We start from the raw sequence: 18,401 nt of genomic DNA, 5'->3' as shown, positions 1-18,401 counted from the left end.
ACGATAGAAAAAAAATCAATGAAACCAACAGTTGGTTCTTCGAAAGAATCAACAAAATTGACAAACCTTTAGCCAACCTTGTCAGAAAAAGGAAAGAAAAGGCCCAAATCCATGCAATTAAGAATGAAAAGGGTGAAATTACAGTGGACCCAGCAGAAATCCAGAGGATCATCATTACCTACTTTGAGAACCTATACACCAATAAGATGGAAAACACAGAAGAAATGGACAGATTCCTAGATATGTGTGAATTACCAAAGTTGAACAAAGATGACTTAAAAATTCTAAACAACCCAATATCAATCAATGAAATAGAAAATGTAATGAAAAACTTACAAACTAAAAAAAGCCCAGATCCTGATGGCTTCACTGCCAAATTCTACAAGACATTTAGAGAGAAACTAATATCACTACTGTTTAAACTCTTCAATGAAATTGAAAGGGAAGCAATACTCCCAAATTCATTCCTGGAAGCAAGCATCACCTTGATCCCCAAAGCAGAGAAAGACCCAACTGAAAAAGAGAACTATAGGACAATCTCACTAATGAACATAGATGCAAAAATCCTTAATAAGATACTCACAAACACAATGCAGAAGATCATCAAGAAGATCATACACCCTGACCAAGTGGGATTCATCCCAGGGATGCAGGGATTGTTCAACATATGCAAATCAATAAATGTAATACACTCTATTAACAGAGCCAAGGACAAAAACCATATAATTATCTCAGTAAATGCAGAAAAAGCATTCAACAAAATCCAACACCCATTCATGATAAAACGTGGAATAGATGGTCTTTATCTTAACCTGATAAAAGCCATGTATGAAAAATGAACAGCTAACATCACACTAAATGCTCAAAAACTGAAATCTTTCATGTTAATATCAAGAACAATACAAAGATGTTCACTCTCAATACTCCTGTTCAATATAGTTTTGGAAACATTAGCCACAGCAATTAGACAAGAGAAAGAAATAAAAGGAATAAAGGTAGAAAATGAAGAAGTCAAATTACCATTATTTGCAGATGACATGATACTCTACATAGAAGACCCCAAGAACTCCACCAAAAGTCTTCTAGATATAACAACCAAACTCAGTAGAGTAGCTGGATACAAGGCCAACATTCAAACATCAATACCCTTCCTGTACATGAACAGATTCATGAGAGAGGAACTGGAGAAACAACTCCTCTCATAATAGCATCCAAAAAAATGAAATATCTAGGAATCAGTCTAACAAAAGAAAAGACCTCTACTAGGAAAAGTACAGCACTCTGAAAAAAAGGAGATCAAAGAGGATATCAGAAAAGGGAAAGACATCCCTTGTTCCTTGGTAGGAAGAGCCAATATAGTGAAAATGGCCATACTTCCAAAACTGCTATACAGATTCAATGCAATCCCGTTTGAAATCCGAATGGTATATTTCACAGAACTAGAGAAAACAATCCAAAAATTCATCTGGATCCAGAAAGACCTAGAATAGCAAAAGAAATTCCAGGCAACAAAGACAAGGTAGGAAGTATCACAATCCCAAACTTGAAACTATATTACAAAGCTACTGTGATAAAAACAGCATGGTACTGGCAAAGAAACAGACCTGAGGATCAATGCAACAGAATAGAAGATGCAGAAATAACTCCAGACACACTTAGCCACATCATCTTTGACAAAGGAGCCAAACATCCTCATTGAAGGAAAGATAACTCTCTTTAATGGTGCTGGGAAAACTGGGTTTCAACTTGCCAAAGATTAAAACTAGATCTTTATCTCTCATCATGCACTAAACTAAAATTGCAATGGATCAAAGATCTAAATATTAAAACAGAAACTCTAAACCTACTGGAAGATAGGTTAGGTGGAACTCTTGAAGACATTGGTGCAAGAAAAGACTTTATGAACAAAACCTGTCACACCTGAACTAGCACAAAGAATCAACAACTGGGATCACATCTTATTAAAAAGCTTCTGCACAGAAAAAGAAACCACCAACAGAGTGAAGAGACAACCTACAATGTGGGAAAAAAAATTTTACCATCTTTCTTTTTATGCAACTTTAACAAGGAACCTATCCAATGACACTTGCATTTGCTTCCTTTTGAGGATTTTGTGGAAATGTGACACTGCACTGTTGTTAAACAGATTTCTCACTTGTATTGCTATAGCCTTATTCAGAGGGTTTTATACAAAATTTTGCAATGTTTTCCACATTGTAGACTTCTTAATCTCATTCGAAGTGAAGAATTCCTCCACCTTTTTCTCCTCCTCCTCTGCAGACCTGATCTCCACAACCTCTTGATGTTGGGAGATGATCATACACAATCCAAGAGGCGAGAAAGAAACAGAACAGGCCACTGGCTTAGTTGTGATCATGATATTCAGTGTCATGCACTACTTCTATTCCAAGACACTGCTCATTTGTCAAGTTAAAAATTAGAAATATCTGCTTGTCTTGTGAGACACAAGTTACTCGAATTCCAAGGTTTTATTGTATTATGTACTTGTATAAGCAATAAATCAAACAATGAAACTGAAATAAACTAAGCACAGAATTTTACTGTTCTTTGTTACAAGAGACATTTATCCAAGTGTGTTTTCCTTCTTTCTTCACCTCTTCTTCACTTTCCCAAAACTTAAGTAATCTTCCTTTGTCCTTAAGCCTTGCTTCTAATCTTTCTTTTCTTTCTCTTATGTGGGAAATTGTAGAATTTAGTTATCTAGTTGTAAGAATAGGATCACAAGAAGTTTCTTAACTGAGAAAATTAAGAAGTCGTTTCTGGGAATTTCCGCAAGTCTGTTTGTTAAAAGAATTCCAGGAAACTTTAAGAGATGTTGTAAAAGTTCTACGGGAGAAAAACATTTTCCTAGCTTTCTTAGTAACCATTGTCCAGGGTCAGAGGACCGCGACCCAATGACTCTACGGGTGGTGAGAGAGATACGGTTCACTATGTACATCTGTGATGTTTGCGGTGGGCCGGTGGGCTTGACTTCTGCTGAGGTCGCCCTGCTTTCTTGATACCATCTGATAAGAGGGCTGCAGTGTGCTCTTTGATGTACGGATCGGTGAATGGAAACAAGGGACGTGTAAATTCACCTGTACCTTTTATAAGTCACTTAGAGTTACTTGTCATCACCAGATGTTAAAACCAAAAAGACAATAGCCAGAATGACTAAGCTGCTTTCTAATATGTATAAAATCCTTACCTTTTTCCTTTGTGATTGTCGAACAGTGTCAGAATAAGCTGCTGTTGGTCCCCCAGGCTGTCTCCTTTTCTTTCTTTAAAGGTCAGTGCTCTCCGGGGTCTCCGGTCTCCCTCTAGAGAGACCACTGACACTCTTATCCCTTTAAAATTTTCTTCCCTGAGAGTAAAATTACTCTTTTGAGGGGGTGTTTGTTGTATATAATTTTCTGATTTGTTTTAAATTTTGTTATGTACCTATTTAAAGGTGGCAAATTACCAGTTACCATAGTTTGTCATTTTCTAGACTGTGCTTTATGCTATTGTTACTGGTTCTACTACTTTATCCAAGGTGAGAGAGTTGTCACTGTTCTTCCTTATATGCCAATACCAAGATTGTAGTGTGTGTGTGTGTGTTATAAACAATACCATAGTCCAGTATCAAAGAACTCGGTGCTAAGCCAAATAGGCAACAACTTCTCATCCTTCTTAAATTGAAGAGCTAGGATCTTGTAACAGACTCAAGAGCCAAGAGCCAACTATACCTAGAACACATCTCTGAGTAGTCACTTACTAAGGAGTCTTAATACTAGTACAAAGCTACCCACCATAAGTAATTTACAAGCATCAATGCAAAAAAGCAAATTAAAAAAAAGGAGAAGACATGGAAGCAAGATGCAACCCAACCTCCAGCTCACCCAAGGAAAATACAGGGAGTGTTGAGGTGGAAGAAATCAAAAGTCATCCAGCTGAACTTTCTTAAATGGTAGCAGAAAAAGTAACAAAGCAGATGAATGAGGCTCTAGAAAAAAGTAAATCAGAATCATAATGAAGGATATGGTTAGTGAATACAGAGTAAATACAGATTTTTTAAAATAGAGGAGCTTAGGAAAGTGATGAAAACCATGAATGCCCAACATAGGAAAAAATTAGATTCTCTGAAACAATTATCAGGTCAAAAATTCTATTGAAACTATATGCAGCAGAATCAACCAGTATGAGGACAGAATACCAGGCCAAGAAGACAGCTTTGTGTCTAGTGATCATCAAATGAAAGGAAGACCAAAGGGGGAAAAAAAGGGAAAAAACTCTCACTCTAACCCTAATTGTAACTCCAAGGAAAATTATGGAAACAAAGCTTTTGTAAATAAGGAAGGGTCAAAGGGTTGAATGGAGGGAAGGGGAATGGGGAGAAAAAGAAGAACCAAGATATATCATGTACAAGTATAATTTCCCTATGATGAATGTGATCATTATGTATATCAAAACAGTACCAATAAAATTAATATTAAAAACACCTAAAATTATTTACACATGGTAATAATGGCTCTTGATGTCAAAGAAAATACAGGCAAAATTATGTACTGGATGTAACATATAATTATGTTGATATATATACCTTTACAAGATACGGAAAACATAATATTGCTAATCTATAAGTTGTTTGAAAAGAGCTAAACTTTCTGAAAAACATATAAAGAAATCTTTAAAAATATAAAACAATTATAAAAATATAACATCCAATTTAGAAATTCTTTTGTTTGAAAGAAAGAAAAATGGAGTAGATGCACCAAGAATTTAAATAGAAGCTAGTGGAAAAATTACAATTAACAAAAATTCAGTTTTTAGTGCCTAGTTACACCAGTTACTAAAAAACAAAACAAAGTAACCCTGCAATATTAAACATATAATACATTTTAATATACCTGTACATCTGTCATGATGTAAAATAAATATCACCTAATTTGATTTAAATACAATATTAAACTCCAGCATTATTACTTCCACAAAAAGAACTGTCAGCATATTTGTTCCTGAAAGTAAATTTACAAACATGTAACCCAGAGATCTACTTTAAAAGTGAATTACAGATGACCACACTACATTTATATTTTAGAGTAACTGATCTGGTTGTATATTTTCTGGAGCATTCTACATGGAAATAATTACTACGACATTTTCATATTACTTGCATACTTACTTTGTACTACATAAGAAATGTTCAAAGAATGTTTAAAAAGTGAGTTATTACTGAGATTTTTATACATTCACACGAATTTGATCCAATTTGCTTTCTTATATGTAGGACAACTTAAGACTTGTGTACATTCCTTATATTGATGTTTTCCCAAAAGTGTTCTTTTAAAATATTAACATCAAAATGACTAGAGGTGTCCCCATAAAATATACACTGATGTTTCTCCATAATACAATATTGTGTTTGCATAAAGTCATGTAAAAATGACTTTTCTCACATTTCATATTTATGCTGTTTGTTCATATTTTCTGAGGTTATGGGAAACACAAAATGCTTTCTCACATTTTCTACACAGGGTTTCTTTCCAATGGGAGTTCCCTGTATTTCAAAAGTGGAGGTCCCAAGTTCGATCCCCAGTACTGGAAAAAAAAAAAAAAAAAGTGGAAGAATTGAAAGGTTTTCCCCAATGATATCACACATGGCTTCTTTCTTACATGAATTCATGTATTTGAATGCACTGGGAAAAATGCATTTTTCATATGGCTCATCTATGTTCAGATTTTCTCCTCTATGAATGCTTCCATGAATGTAATGATAGTTGCGTGTAGTGTAGATTTTCCACATTCTTACCAAAGGGCTTCCCCTCACTGTGAGTCTTTTCATGTCAGTGTAAGCCACAGCATAAATTCACAGTTAATTTTCTTCTGTGACTTTCTTAAAGCCTATGATGACTGGAATAACTGAAGGCTTTTTCACATTACTTGCATACATGTTTCTCAATAGTGTGGCTTTTTTTCATGTATCTGACAATATCTATGTGTACTGCATGCTTTCCCACATTGCTTACATATATAGGGTTTCACTCTCACGTGAATTTTTTTATGTTTATAAAATGAAGTGTAATAAGAGAAAGCTTTCCCACATTGCTTACATACATATGGTTTCTCTCCACTGTGAATTCTTTTATGTATGTAAAATGAACTATAATAAGGAAATGCTTTCCCACATTGCTTACATACATAAGGTTTCTCTCCAGTGTGAGATCTTTCATGTGTTTGACAATTACTGTGACTGGTGAAAGCTTTCCCACATTGCTTACATACATAGGGTTTCTCCCCAGTGTGAATTCTTCTATGATTACAGAGTGAACTGTCATAGGTGAATGCTTTTCCACACTGTTTACATACATATGGTTTCTCCCCAGTGTGAGTTCTATTATGGCTTTGACACTGAATGAGTGTACTGAAAGCTTTCCCACATTGCTTACATACATAGGGTTTTTCCCCTGTGTGAATTCTTTTATGTTTATAAAATGAACTGTCATAAGCAAATGCTTTCCCACATTGTTTACATATGTAGGGTTTCTCCCCAGTATGAATTCTTTTATGTTTATGAAACGAAGTGTGATAAGGGAATGCTTTCCCACACTGCTTACATACATAGGGTTTCTCTCCAGTGTGAATTATTTTATGTTTACGCAATGAACTATCATAAGTGAATGCTTTCCCACACTGTTTACATACGTAGGGTTTCTCCCCAGTGTGAATTCTTTTATGTTTACAAAAGGAGCTGTAATAAAGGAATGCTTTCCCACATTGCTTACATGCATAGGGTTTTTCTCCAGTGTGAGTTCTTTCATGTGTCTCACAATGACTGTGACAGGTAAAAGCTTTCCCACACTGTTTACATACATATAGTTTCTCTCCAGTGTGAATTTTTTTATGTTTATAAAGTGAACTGTCATAAGTGAATGCTTTCCCACACTGTTTGCATACATAAGGTTTCTGAACAGTGTGAGTTCTTTCGTGTATTTGGCAATACCTGTTTCTACTGAATGCTTTCCCACATTGCTTACATACATAAGGTTTCTCCCCTGTGTGAGTTCTTTCATGTATCTGACACTGAATGTGTTGCCTGAAAGCTTTCCCACACTGCTTACATACATAAGGTTTCTCCCCCGTGTGAATTCTTTCATGAGTTTGACAATTACTCTGTGTGCTGAAAGCTTTCCCACATTGTTTACATACATAGGGTTTCTCACCTTTGTGAATTTTTTCATGTTTTTGACAATAACTGTGTGTGCTGAAACCTTTCCCACACTGTTTACATACATAGGGTTTCTCTCCAGTGTGACTTCTTTCATGTCTACAAAATGAACTTCTATCAGTAAAGGCTTTTCCACACTGCTTACATACATAATGTTTCTCCACTTTGTGAGTTCTTTCATGTCTGCAAAAAGAAGAGTTATTAGTGAAGGCTTTCCCACACTGTTTACATACATGGGGTTTTTCTCCAGTGTGAGCCCTTTCATGTATTTGAACACTGCGGTGAGAATTAAAAGCTTTTCCAGTTTGTATACATACAGAGACATTCATTTCACTGTGATTATTTTCATGAATTTGAAAATAACTGGTTGTACTGAAGGCTTTAGCATCTTGTTTACATACAGTGGGCTTCTCTCCAATATGAGTTTCTTTAATGCAATCAGAGAAGGATTTTTCACATTGCTTACATTCATAGGTTTTCTCTCTAGGGTTTGTTCTTGCATCCTTCTGAAAGGACTGGAAATCTCTGTAGGTTTCCCCATGTTCATTTTTGTTAGACAGCTTCTCTTCAAATTTCTGATACTCATATGATTTGAGTGCAGTGTGAGTTATGAAAGGCACATTTAGTGATGACGGAAGAATTAGGCGATTTCTACAAGCAATCCTTTCAGTTGGTTCTGTAAAAAGTGGTTTCATGTTCACATTACGATCTGGAGTCCCAAAAAACATGTCTTCATGTTGATACCATAATTTATATTGACACCATTCCTCTATCTCTTCACTTCTAAAAAAAAAAATCAATCAATCACATTTAAAAGTGTCTCCTTATTAATGATTTACCAGATAGAGACCTAGTTTTAGGCCTTTTAAGAATATTTGACCATGAATTTACTGTACACTCTGGAGGATGGCTTAAAACAGTGTTTACTAAAACACTAGTGTGTAATTGGAATCTAAAATTCATATGTTTGCAACAGACAACATTTACTTTCATTTTGGGGAATTAGTATATAGGTATACCTTTTGATTATTTTTGATACTCTTTCCTCCATGATCCCTTCCACCGAACCTCTTCACCTTCTGCAAAAAGTCTGCTTCCCTTTTTTACTATGTCTCCTTTACTTCTTAATTTATATTTTTGGTTTATCAAACAAAATATACCATGTGTTATTAAAGTTTCTGTGTTTCATTTATTTCACCTAACATTATGGGGTCAAGATCGATCCATTTTTTGGCAAATTACATCATGTCACTTTTTTATTGCACACAGTTTCATTATGGACGCATACCAAATATTTTCAGCACTGGAAATTTAATGCACTTAGCAATGAGCTACAACCTAGTCTTTTTTTTTTTTTAATTTTGAGGCAGAGTCTCATCAGTCATTAACTTGTCCAGGCTAAGCATGTGAGTATGACCTTCCTGCCTCAGCTTTCTAGAGTGCAATGATTCTAAGGATGCACCATGATGCCTGGACTATGGCATATTTTCTTAATCTACTCATCTGTGAGTGGGCAACTAGCTACTTCCAGAGTTGAGCTCTTGTGAGCTATGCTACAACAAACATGGATATGCATCTATCACTATCCTATGATCATCTTCTGAGGAATATACCCAAGAGAAGTTCACCTCGATCAAATGAACTTCCTATTATTACTTTTTTTGAGGAATCTCTATAGGCATTTCTATAGCTGTTGTACTACATAACACTCCCACCAGCAATACAGAAGTTGCCTTCTAATAATTTTGGAACAAGAATGGACTGAATGCTTTGGAGGACTGCTTGATAATAGCTATTATCAAAACAGTGCATTCATTTGGATTTAGAGTATTTGTCCAAGGTTACCAAATTTACAAATACTGAATGTGCATAACATTTAAGTAGATGGCATTTCTTACATAAGTTTAGAAAATATCACATGTACAATTAGATACCCTGAACTTGTGTCCCAGACCAAACACAGAATTTATTTCACATACAACTATAGCCAATGCCTAAATGTAATTTCATGTAACATTTTTATAATTTTGAGCATGGAACAAAGTTTGTTTAGTGTGATGTTTTAAATAGTGTCACCCTTAGCATAATGTCAGTACTGCCTAAATTTCCAGTATTAGAGTGTTTCAGGTATTCAGCTGTCACATTATAGATAGACAACTTGTATGCACTTTCGGAAAGTTTGTGAAATTAAGTAACTTTTGAACTTAGCTTCATTTGTAGTTTGCTTGGTTTTAAAATTTGTGTTCATTCCCTGGCTCATTAGGAACATTCCTTTTTGTGTGTGTGAGTGCATAATACCTTAGATTTCTCCTCCAACATTTGCACTGATTTTCAATTTGCTGGCCATTCCAGTTTGGTTCTAAAGAGTAGAAACAGAAAATAATAAATTACTACAACATTATATAAAAACTAACAGGACCGGGGATTTAGCTCAGTGGTTCCGCTGCCTGCCTGGCAAGCACAAGGTCCTGAGTTCAATCCCCGGTAGACCCCCCCAAAAAGAACTAACAGATTTCAGTTAGATTCATACTATTGGGACCATCTCAGGAATACTCATCAAAATGTTTTCATATTCCAATGAAACTGTACTGGTGAGCAAGAAACAATGTTCTCTAATTATATAAATAAGAAAATGATATCTTCCTTACCTATAGCAGCCAAGTTCTTAAATATCTCTGACATCACATCTCTGTAGAGCTTCTTTTGGGATGAATTCAGCAAAACCCATTCCTCCAAAGTGAAGTTCACAGCCACATCCTCAAAGGTCACTGCCTGCTAAATCATCACACATACATTTCCAGGAAGAGAATTGAGACTCACAGCATGAAATATTTTTACTCCACTCAAAAAATGATGCTGAGTCTTCCAAATGTTTACTCCACGTTTTGGTCATGAAACACTGCCTCTCTCCTCATGCACATCTCACACAGGAGTTCTAATGCTAGACTGAAATCTATTGCTAAAGTCATAGCGGAATAGGAACACTGGTTGTCTTGCTGGTTAAACTCAGTTTTATTCGTACGTTGTTTCTAAAGTATGGTTCATAGAGGGAGCCTACAAAATCAGCATCCAAATTTAAAGATGATCTGACAGATCATAAGAAATATCTCCTTTCTTAATTTATTATTTAAGGAATTAATCCATTCCTTCTGTAATTGCTTTGATAGCATTTTGAAACTTGAACCCGGTTTCACAGATTAAAGTCTTAATTGAACATTAAGTAAAATAAATAATCTAAAATGTGAATAAAATATTAGTTTTTTATTGTAGAATGTGTAAAGAGAATAAAATTAAGACATATTATCTTTCATCTTAATGACACCAAATAGCCATCTATCACAGTTATGAGGGAGAGGAATGGGAGAATTCATATGGTCCCAAAAAAATACATATATATATACTGAATACCAATACTGCAAAATTAACAGGTATGAAAAATGAAAGAAACAGATTTGTCACTTCTAAGTCATATCTTTGACTCCTCAAACTATCACAGATGTTCAGTATAATATTCTACAATATTCAATAAGTAGTAAAGAAGAAGGTGACAGCTTGTCTAACATAGAAGAAAGAGCATTATTTAGGGCACTGAACTATTATCAGATTGGATGACAGACAGATCACAGAAAATGAAGACAGTCTTCAATGGCTCATATGTAAATGGAATACTGATTCATGTTAGAGCTGTTATTGTACAAAGTGGGAAAAATCACAACCTGTTTAATAGAGAAGTCAGGAAGAAATAAGTACCCATATTGACACAAATACTTTTTTTCATATTCCATGTACAATAATTTATATCTTAAAAGTGTTTCCTCAGTAGAAAATCCAGAAGTCATCAAATTACAGGGAGAAATTTAAATCATTGTAAATCACAGGATATAAGAGACAAGAAATGAAAAAATGTTTGTAGTGCATACAATAAAAATAATTTTTGTGCAGAGTATAAAAATCAATGAACACATAGCAAAAATGAACAAAACATATAAACTAAGTGAAAACACCAATATAAAATGAGATCCATGCGTTTGGTTGAGGAAATAGGCAAAACAAATGAAGGATACAACTAGTATGAAGACATATAAAAGAATGCTAGATCAAATGATAACACTCCATGGCCATTTCCTCTACTATGAGTACACCAAAATCTACAGACCAGTGACTTTTATTCAACTTCCAGAAAATACATTGTGCTGTTGTTCCTGAAGACAGATGTATTCTTTTACATGAATACAAAGTAAACTTGAAAACAACTTCAACCATGTAACCACTGAAATGGATAAGAAAGTATTTTCCCCCATCTCAGATATGAGCTCATATAAGGTAGAGTGACAAAGAAACCACCTATAATGCTTTTCAGTGCAATCTCTATAGTATTCTTTTATTGAAAATTTCAAGGGGACAAAACTAAAAGAATACTGCCTAGTGACAATTACACATGGTAAACTTAGGGGGGAAACTGCAGTAGAAAGAGAACAGTTGTCACCTATGGAAAGATAAGGCTGAGTCAAACAGGCTTTCACCTGGATACTCAGAAAACTCCCCATGTAGAAAACTTTCTGAGGGTTCCCAGAATATGTATAGTTATTATTGTTAACTTTCATAAAAATGAATTTTTTGTAACAAAATATACTGTAAAATATTTAGACACAACATTACCATGAGGAAAAAAACAAGTAATGAGTATATGTTTGCCTCATTCTAACATGGAAAATGAGTTATTTACAGACTGGGCAGCCAGAAACCAAACAGCACAGTTGCAAACATGAGACCTCCAGATGCTAAGCAGGCAGTGGGCAGATTGCAAACTGGTTATCAGGAAGAGTGCAGGTTAGAAAGGGAGGGAAAGAAAAGAGATACCTGGACTGACTGATGTCTAGACACCCTACTTATGACACAAAATCCTATGCTAATCTGAAGAGGAGTGGTTTTTGTATTCATGCTGGTGAAGATATGGTATAAAAAACCAAGAGGACATGCAAAGGAATATTCTCATAACTGAATACTCAGGCAGATTGGGGTAGGACTGTCAACAATCCACCAAAAAATCTTGAAGAGTGAAGAAAGGAGCTTAGCTGGAGAAGCTATTTAAGGTTAAAGGGAAACTTAGTGAGAATTCACTCCCATAAACAGAGTTTTGGGAAAACAATGTGACTGTCAGATCCAAAGCTATGAACTCCTAGGCTTTATCTTTAATTGGATCACAAATCCAGAGTAGAAGGCATGGTGAGGGTTAGTATTGTCACTAAAAAGCAAACAATGAACTCACACATTTCCACTTTTCAGGTCACCTGTAAAAACAGGGAAAGGAATGTTCTCTTCTCAACTACAAAGAAACAAACTAGCTTAAAATTTGCAACCCTTAAAAAAAAAAAAATTGCAACCCTTGAGGACTAAAGATCTCACTGTCTCCAAACCGGTAAACAAGGAGGAAAAGACTGACAAAAGTGTAAGTTACTATGAAGAAACTTACAAGAACAGAAGAAGGGTAGGAAATTTTACATGTCCTCATGAACAAGACAGAATTTTGAGAGGCGAAAACTTCTAGGGGCAGTTTTAAAATGTTCTAAATTTTCTTGAGTTTTACATCCACAAGCACTGCTAGATTTTCACAATGATAATCAGAGAAAAATTATTTCACACTTCTGAAAGGGTTGTGGGGAGAACAAAGTCATTTTGAAAATTTTGGGGTTTAAGTAAGTTCTGACTTCAAAAAACAGTAAGAAGCCCCAGCAACCAGCCTGTGGATGGTGAGGACCTCGGCCACGTGGAGCCCAGCTCTGTGCCCATGCCCCACCCCCAGTGACCAGCTTCGCTGCATGGGAGCCTGCAGGCCCCCACACACACACCTCTGGCCTCCTGGCTGTGCTACCTGGTTCCACACTGCAGAGGGACAGGGGGTCATAAAGGCCATTGTCCTGAGCTCCAGAAGATAGAGCAGAAGTGAACAACAGAAAGAGGACATCTTTCAGGCTCCTTGATGAAAACTGAAACCCACTGGAAAACTCCAGAGAATCTCTGCAATAAAGAGGCACACCAGACCACCATACTTGGTAAGTTGGAGGGATCATCGCCTCCCATTGGAACCTGGACTATCTTCAGGGGAAGGGCAGCTGGAACCTGCAGTAGAAACTTGCAGAGTTCAACCCTGCAGCAGGACAGGGAGTTCAACTTGGGACTTTATGCCAGAAATCTGCCTGAATCTCACGGGTCTGCTACTGGCTTGCTGAGACTCATTGACTTATATCTGGACACTGCTGCCCACATTGTCTATTGTGATAGCAGACACACCCTGAAGGAGGCCCTTCATTTTTGTTTTTCGTTATTTTCAATTTCTTTGCTTTTATTTTTAATTTTTAATTTTTATTTTGTTCCTACTCTTCAAATTTCTATTTTTCTCTTTTTTTCATTCTTTTCTCTTTTTGTGCTCTCTCACTTGTTCTCTTGTTGTCCCACATTGTTCTTCATCTCCATTTTTGTTCCTGTTCTGGCTCTAATTCGATTTCTTCTTTATTTTTCTTTTCTTCTTTTCCTTCTCTCGATTGTCATTAGTTTTAAAAGAAAGTAAACACAGTTTCTAGCCTCCCTATCGCTCTTAGGTTGTTATGCTCTCATCTTTGTTCTTTCATTCTGTCTTTTCCTCTTGTCTTCAACAGTTTCTTAAGAGTTTGCGTGATCTTCCTGTGTCCTCTGGCCTCACTGCTAACCTTTCCCTATACTTCTGCCTATTTATCCCAGCCACCCCAACTCCTTCTAACTCCCCATCCCAAAGGGTAAAGTTACTATATTAAAGAATTTATTCACTATAAACATGTGTTGGGCTGGTCATCGATTTAGATTTAATTCACACAGTTAAAGGTGATAGATTAGTAACTACCACAAATTATCATTTTCTAAGCTGTGCTTGATGCTATGGTGTTGCTGTTTGTATCACTTGGGCTAAGCTGTTGTGATTGATCTAATCAGTTGTCCTTCCTGGTATAATGAAAATAAGATAGGCACAGAGTCATGAGAGACTCAAAACCTAAAGACCAGCTATATCTGGAAGACACCTCTGAGAAGCAATCATTCCATAAGGGTTCTAAATACAACCAATAAAGATACTTACAATAAGCAATTTCAAAGTATCAAACGAGGAATTAAACCAAGGACAGTACCAAAAACAAAAATGAGAAGACATTTAGGCAAGGCACAAACTCAGACTTCCACCCCACCAAAGGCAAATTCTGAGGGAAACGAGGTGGAAAAGTCTGATAATCAACCACCTGGACACCCTGAACTGATAGCACAGGAAGTAACAAAACAGATGAATGAGGCGCTAGACAAATTCAAAACAGAAATAATGTCCCAGGTAACTACAGAGATGGTGAGAGGAGTGAAAGACATGATTAGAGGCTCTAGAACAGAAACATAAAAAAACAGATGCGCACAGAACCATGCTGGAAGCCATGAATACCAAGAATGAGAAAGAAATGGAAACCATGATTGCCCAACATAAGACAGAAATGGAATCCATGAAAAAGATTCAAACAGATATCCAGGAGATTAAAAATTCCATTGAAAGTATTCACAGCAGATTAAGGGAATGTGAAGATAGATTATCAGATATAGAAGACAGGAATGCAGTTAGCAACCATGAAAACAGAGATTTCCTAAAAATACTAAGGGACCATGAGAAATCAATCCAGCAGCTGCTAGAGATGATACAAAGAAGAATAACATAAGACTGACAAGAGTCCATGAAAAAGCAGGAGAAAGTACAATTGACATTAAAAAACTGTTCACAGAAGTAACAGTACAAAACTTCCCAGACAGAGGTAGAGAATTGGCCATACAGATAAGTGAGGCATATAGAACTCCAACTAGCCACGATAAAAAAAAAAAAAAATCTACATCTAGACATAATAGTCAAGATCCCAGAAACCCAACAGAAGAACAAAATCCTATAAGAAGTTAGAGAAAAGAAACAAATCACCTACAAAGGAAAGCCCATCAGAATCACAGCAAACTTCTCAACACAAACCCTCAAGTCAAGGAGAGCCTGGAGTAAAGTATTTCAAGCCCTAAAAGAAAATAACTTCCAACCTAGACTGTTGTATCCTGCAAAATTATCTTTCAAAATTGATGGGGAAATTAGATACTTCCACGACAAAGAACACCTGAGAAATTTCATGAACACCAAACCAGCACTCCAAACATTTCTAAACAATATCCTAGAAAAAGACAACGAAGGTCACAACTCCATGAGGCCCAACAGAGGGAAACCACCAGGCAAGGCAAAAAACTAAAGAGAAAAGGAAAAAATTAAAAATGAAAGAGCCAACAACGGTAAAACATCATGACAAGGTGGAGTCAATATCTATCAATTATAACCATCAATGTTAATGGCCTCAATTCACCAATCAAAAGAAACAGACTGGCAGAATGGATTAAGAAGCAAAATCCAACAATAAGCTGCATACAAGAAACATACCTAACTCAAAAAGAAATTCATAAACTGAAAGTAAGAGGATGGAAAACAGTTCTCTATGTGACAGGAACCCAGAAAAAGATGGGGGTAGCAATCTTATTTGGAGACAGAATAGATTTCAAACCAAAATTAAGTAAGAGAGACAAAGATGGTCACAACATCCTTGTGAAGGGAGCAATTCAAGAGAAAGAGATGACAATCCTAAATATATATGCACCAAATACGATTGCCCCCAACTATACAAAAGAAGTATTAATGGACATGAAAAACCAAATAAGAACTAATACAATTTGTAGCAGGGGACCTCAATACCCCAACTATCACAAATAGATCATCTAGAAAAAAAATCAACATAATTCTAGAACTGAACTAAGCTATTGAACAAATGGATTTAATACACATTTACAGTGTTCCACTCCACAAAATCAGAATATACATTCTTTTCGGCTGCACACAGGTCATTCTTCAAAATAGACCACATGCTAGCTCATAGGACATGTTTAAGTAAATGTAAAAGGACTGAATTTACCCCCTGTATATTATCAGACTAAAGTGCAATAAAACTGGAGATCAATAACATAAGAAACTGCAGCCCACCTAGGGCCAAGAAGGTGAGCCGGTCCCAGCACCTGGAAGGAAGCTCCCCACCTCCATCCCAGGCTCCTAGGGTAGAGAAGCTCAGCCAGTCCCAGCACCCGGAAGGAAGCTCCCCCGCTGCCATCCCAAGCTCCTAGGGCAGAGAAGGTGAGCCACATGGGTGCCAGAAGCACCCCCCCCCATGGAAATGAGAAAACACATAAACAAGCCTCAAAAACAGACTTCCAGATCACCTACAGCAACCCCAAAGGGAAACGAGATGGAACACTCTGATACTCAACCACCTGGACTCTCTGAACTGGCAACAAAAGAGGATCTGGGAAAAATGAAATCAGAAATAATTACTCAGATAACAGCAAAGATTTTGCTCATGGTGCAAGACATGATTAATAAATCTAGAGAGGACACAGATAAAAAAAGAGAAGATCTGAGGAACATGATGCAATCCCAACATAGGAAACAAATGGAATACATAAAACAGATACAAACAGATTTCCAAGAGATTAAAAATTCCATCGAAAGTCTGCACAGCAGAATGAACCAATGTGAGGATAGAGTTTCACATATAGAAGATAAGATTGCACTTAGTGAGGAGGAAAGGAAAAATTGCTTTAAAATTGTAAGGGAACATGAGAAATCAATCCAGCAGCTGCTAGACAATCCAAAGAAGAATAACATAAGACTGATTGGAGTCAACGAAGAAACAGGAGAGAGTGCAGATGACATAAAAAAAACTGTTCACAGAAGTGATGGCAGAAAACTTCCCAAACAGGGGAAAAGAACTTGACATACAGATAAGTGAGGCATATAGGACTCCAAATAGCCTTGATCAAAAAAAATCTACACATAGGCATATAATAGTTAGGATTCCAGAAATCCAACAGAAGAACAAAATTCTACAAGCAGTGAGAGAAAAGAAACAAATCACATACAAAGGAAAGCCCATCGGAATCACAGCAGACTTCTCAATGCAAACCCTCAAGGCAAGAAGAGCTTGGAGTGATGTATTTCAAGCCCTAAAGGAGAACAGCCTCCAACCCAGATTTATGTACCCTGCAAAACTATCTTTCAAAATGGATGGAGAAATAAGATACTTTCATGACAAAGAGCACCTCAGGAAGTTCATGAATACAAAACTGGCACTCCAAAAAGTTCTAGACAATACCCTAGGAAAAGACAATGAAGATCACAACCCCAGGAAACCCAGCAGAATGAAGCCATTGGGCACGACAAATTAAACGCAAAGCGGGGAGAATCCAACAAAAAGAAAAAGTCATGACAAGGCTTTAAAACTTTTGACTTCATCTCCCTAATGAGTGTATAATTCAATCTTATTATTGTACTGATTAGCATTTCTTCTGATTCTAGAATTGCACACCATTCCTTGTGCCATACTGGCTATTTATCATCTTCTTATGTCTACATTTTAATTGGGTTGTCTATTAATGAGCTCTAAGAATTCTGTATATATTCTGCTCATAGGTTATATGCATTGTAAATATGGTCTGTTTAAGGACTACTTTTCATTTTAATGATGTCATGTAAAGTTCTAAATTTTGATGGAATCTCATTTATCAATTTTTTTTCTTTTATACATCATGTTTTTTGTATCCTAGGTAGTTCTTGTCTACCCTGAATTCATAAATATTTTCCCTTATAATTTCTTCTTAAAGTTTTATACTTTTAGGCTTTCTTATTTAGGTTCATAGATCCCTTCAAGTTATTTTCATGTATGGAAAAAAGGGGTTGAGGTTAATTTTTTATATACCGATACCAGGTGTTCTAGGGCCGTTTGCTGAAGACACTATCTCTTCCTCGGCTCTTGAATTGAGTTTATATTCTATAAAGTGCTAATGTTAAATAATCTTTCAAAACTCAGTGGACCATATATGTGTGGTTCTATTTCTAGATTCTCTGTTTTATTCAAATGATCTATATGTCTTTCCTTACACTAACACTGCCTTGATTACTGTAGCTTTAGAAGAAGTCTTAAAATTGGGTGCTAAACATCTTCCAACACTGTTTTTGTTTTTGTTTTTTGCTTTTCTGGGTCCTTTGTACTCCTACATAACTTTTAAATTTCAATATCCAGTTCTTCATTTATAGCAAGCATACACAGACCTGAAT

General features: G+C 36.1%; 1 protein-coding gene across 1 annotated transcript in view; it reads right to left on the bottom strand.

Annotated features, from left to right (window-relative positions):
* Positions 1-4,860: 4,860 nt before the first annotated feature.
* LOC101709177 (uncharacterized) overlaps positions 4,861-18,401 on the bottom strand; it is a 36,006-nt gene continuing 22,465 nt past the window's right edge. The window contains 4 exon segments of the mRNA XM_021251003.2: positions 4,861-6,112; positions 6,115-7,990; positions 9,506-9,566; positions 9,856-9,982. Of these exon segments, the coding sequence (XP_021106662.2) occupies positions 6,089-6,112; positions 6,115-7,990; positions 9,506-9,566; positions 9,856-9,982 (2,088 nt within the window). The 3' untranslated portion in view covers positions 4,861-6,088.

Source organism: Heterocephalus glaber, unplaced genomic scaffold (assembly GCF_053883595.1).
Source record: "Heterocephalus glaber isolate CG9 unplaced genomic scaffold, H.glaber_assembly_v1.0 deba00001761, whole genome shotgun sequence".
Lineage (NCBI taxonomy): Eukaryota > Metazoa > Chordata > Mammalia > Rodentia > Bathyergidae > Heterocephalus > Heterocephalus glaber.
Note: the sequence above shows the minus strand (reverse complement) of the source record. Positions and strands in the feature narration are given on the sequence as shown.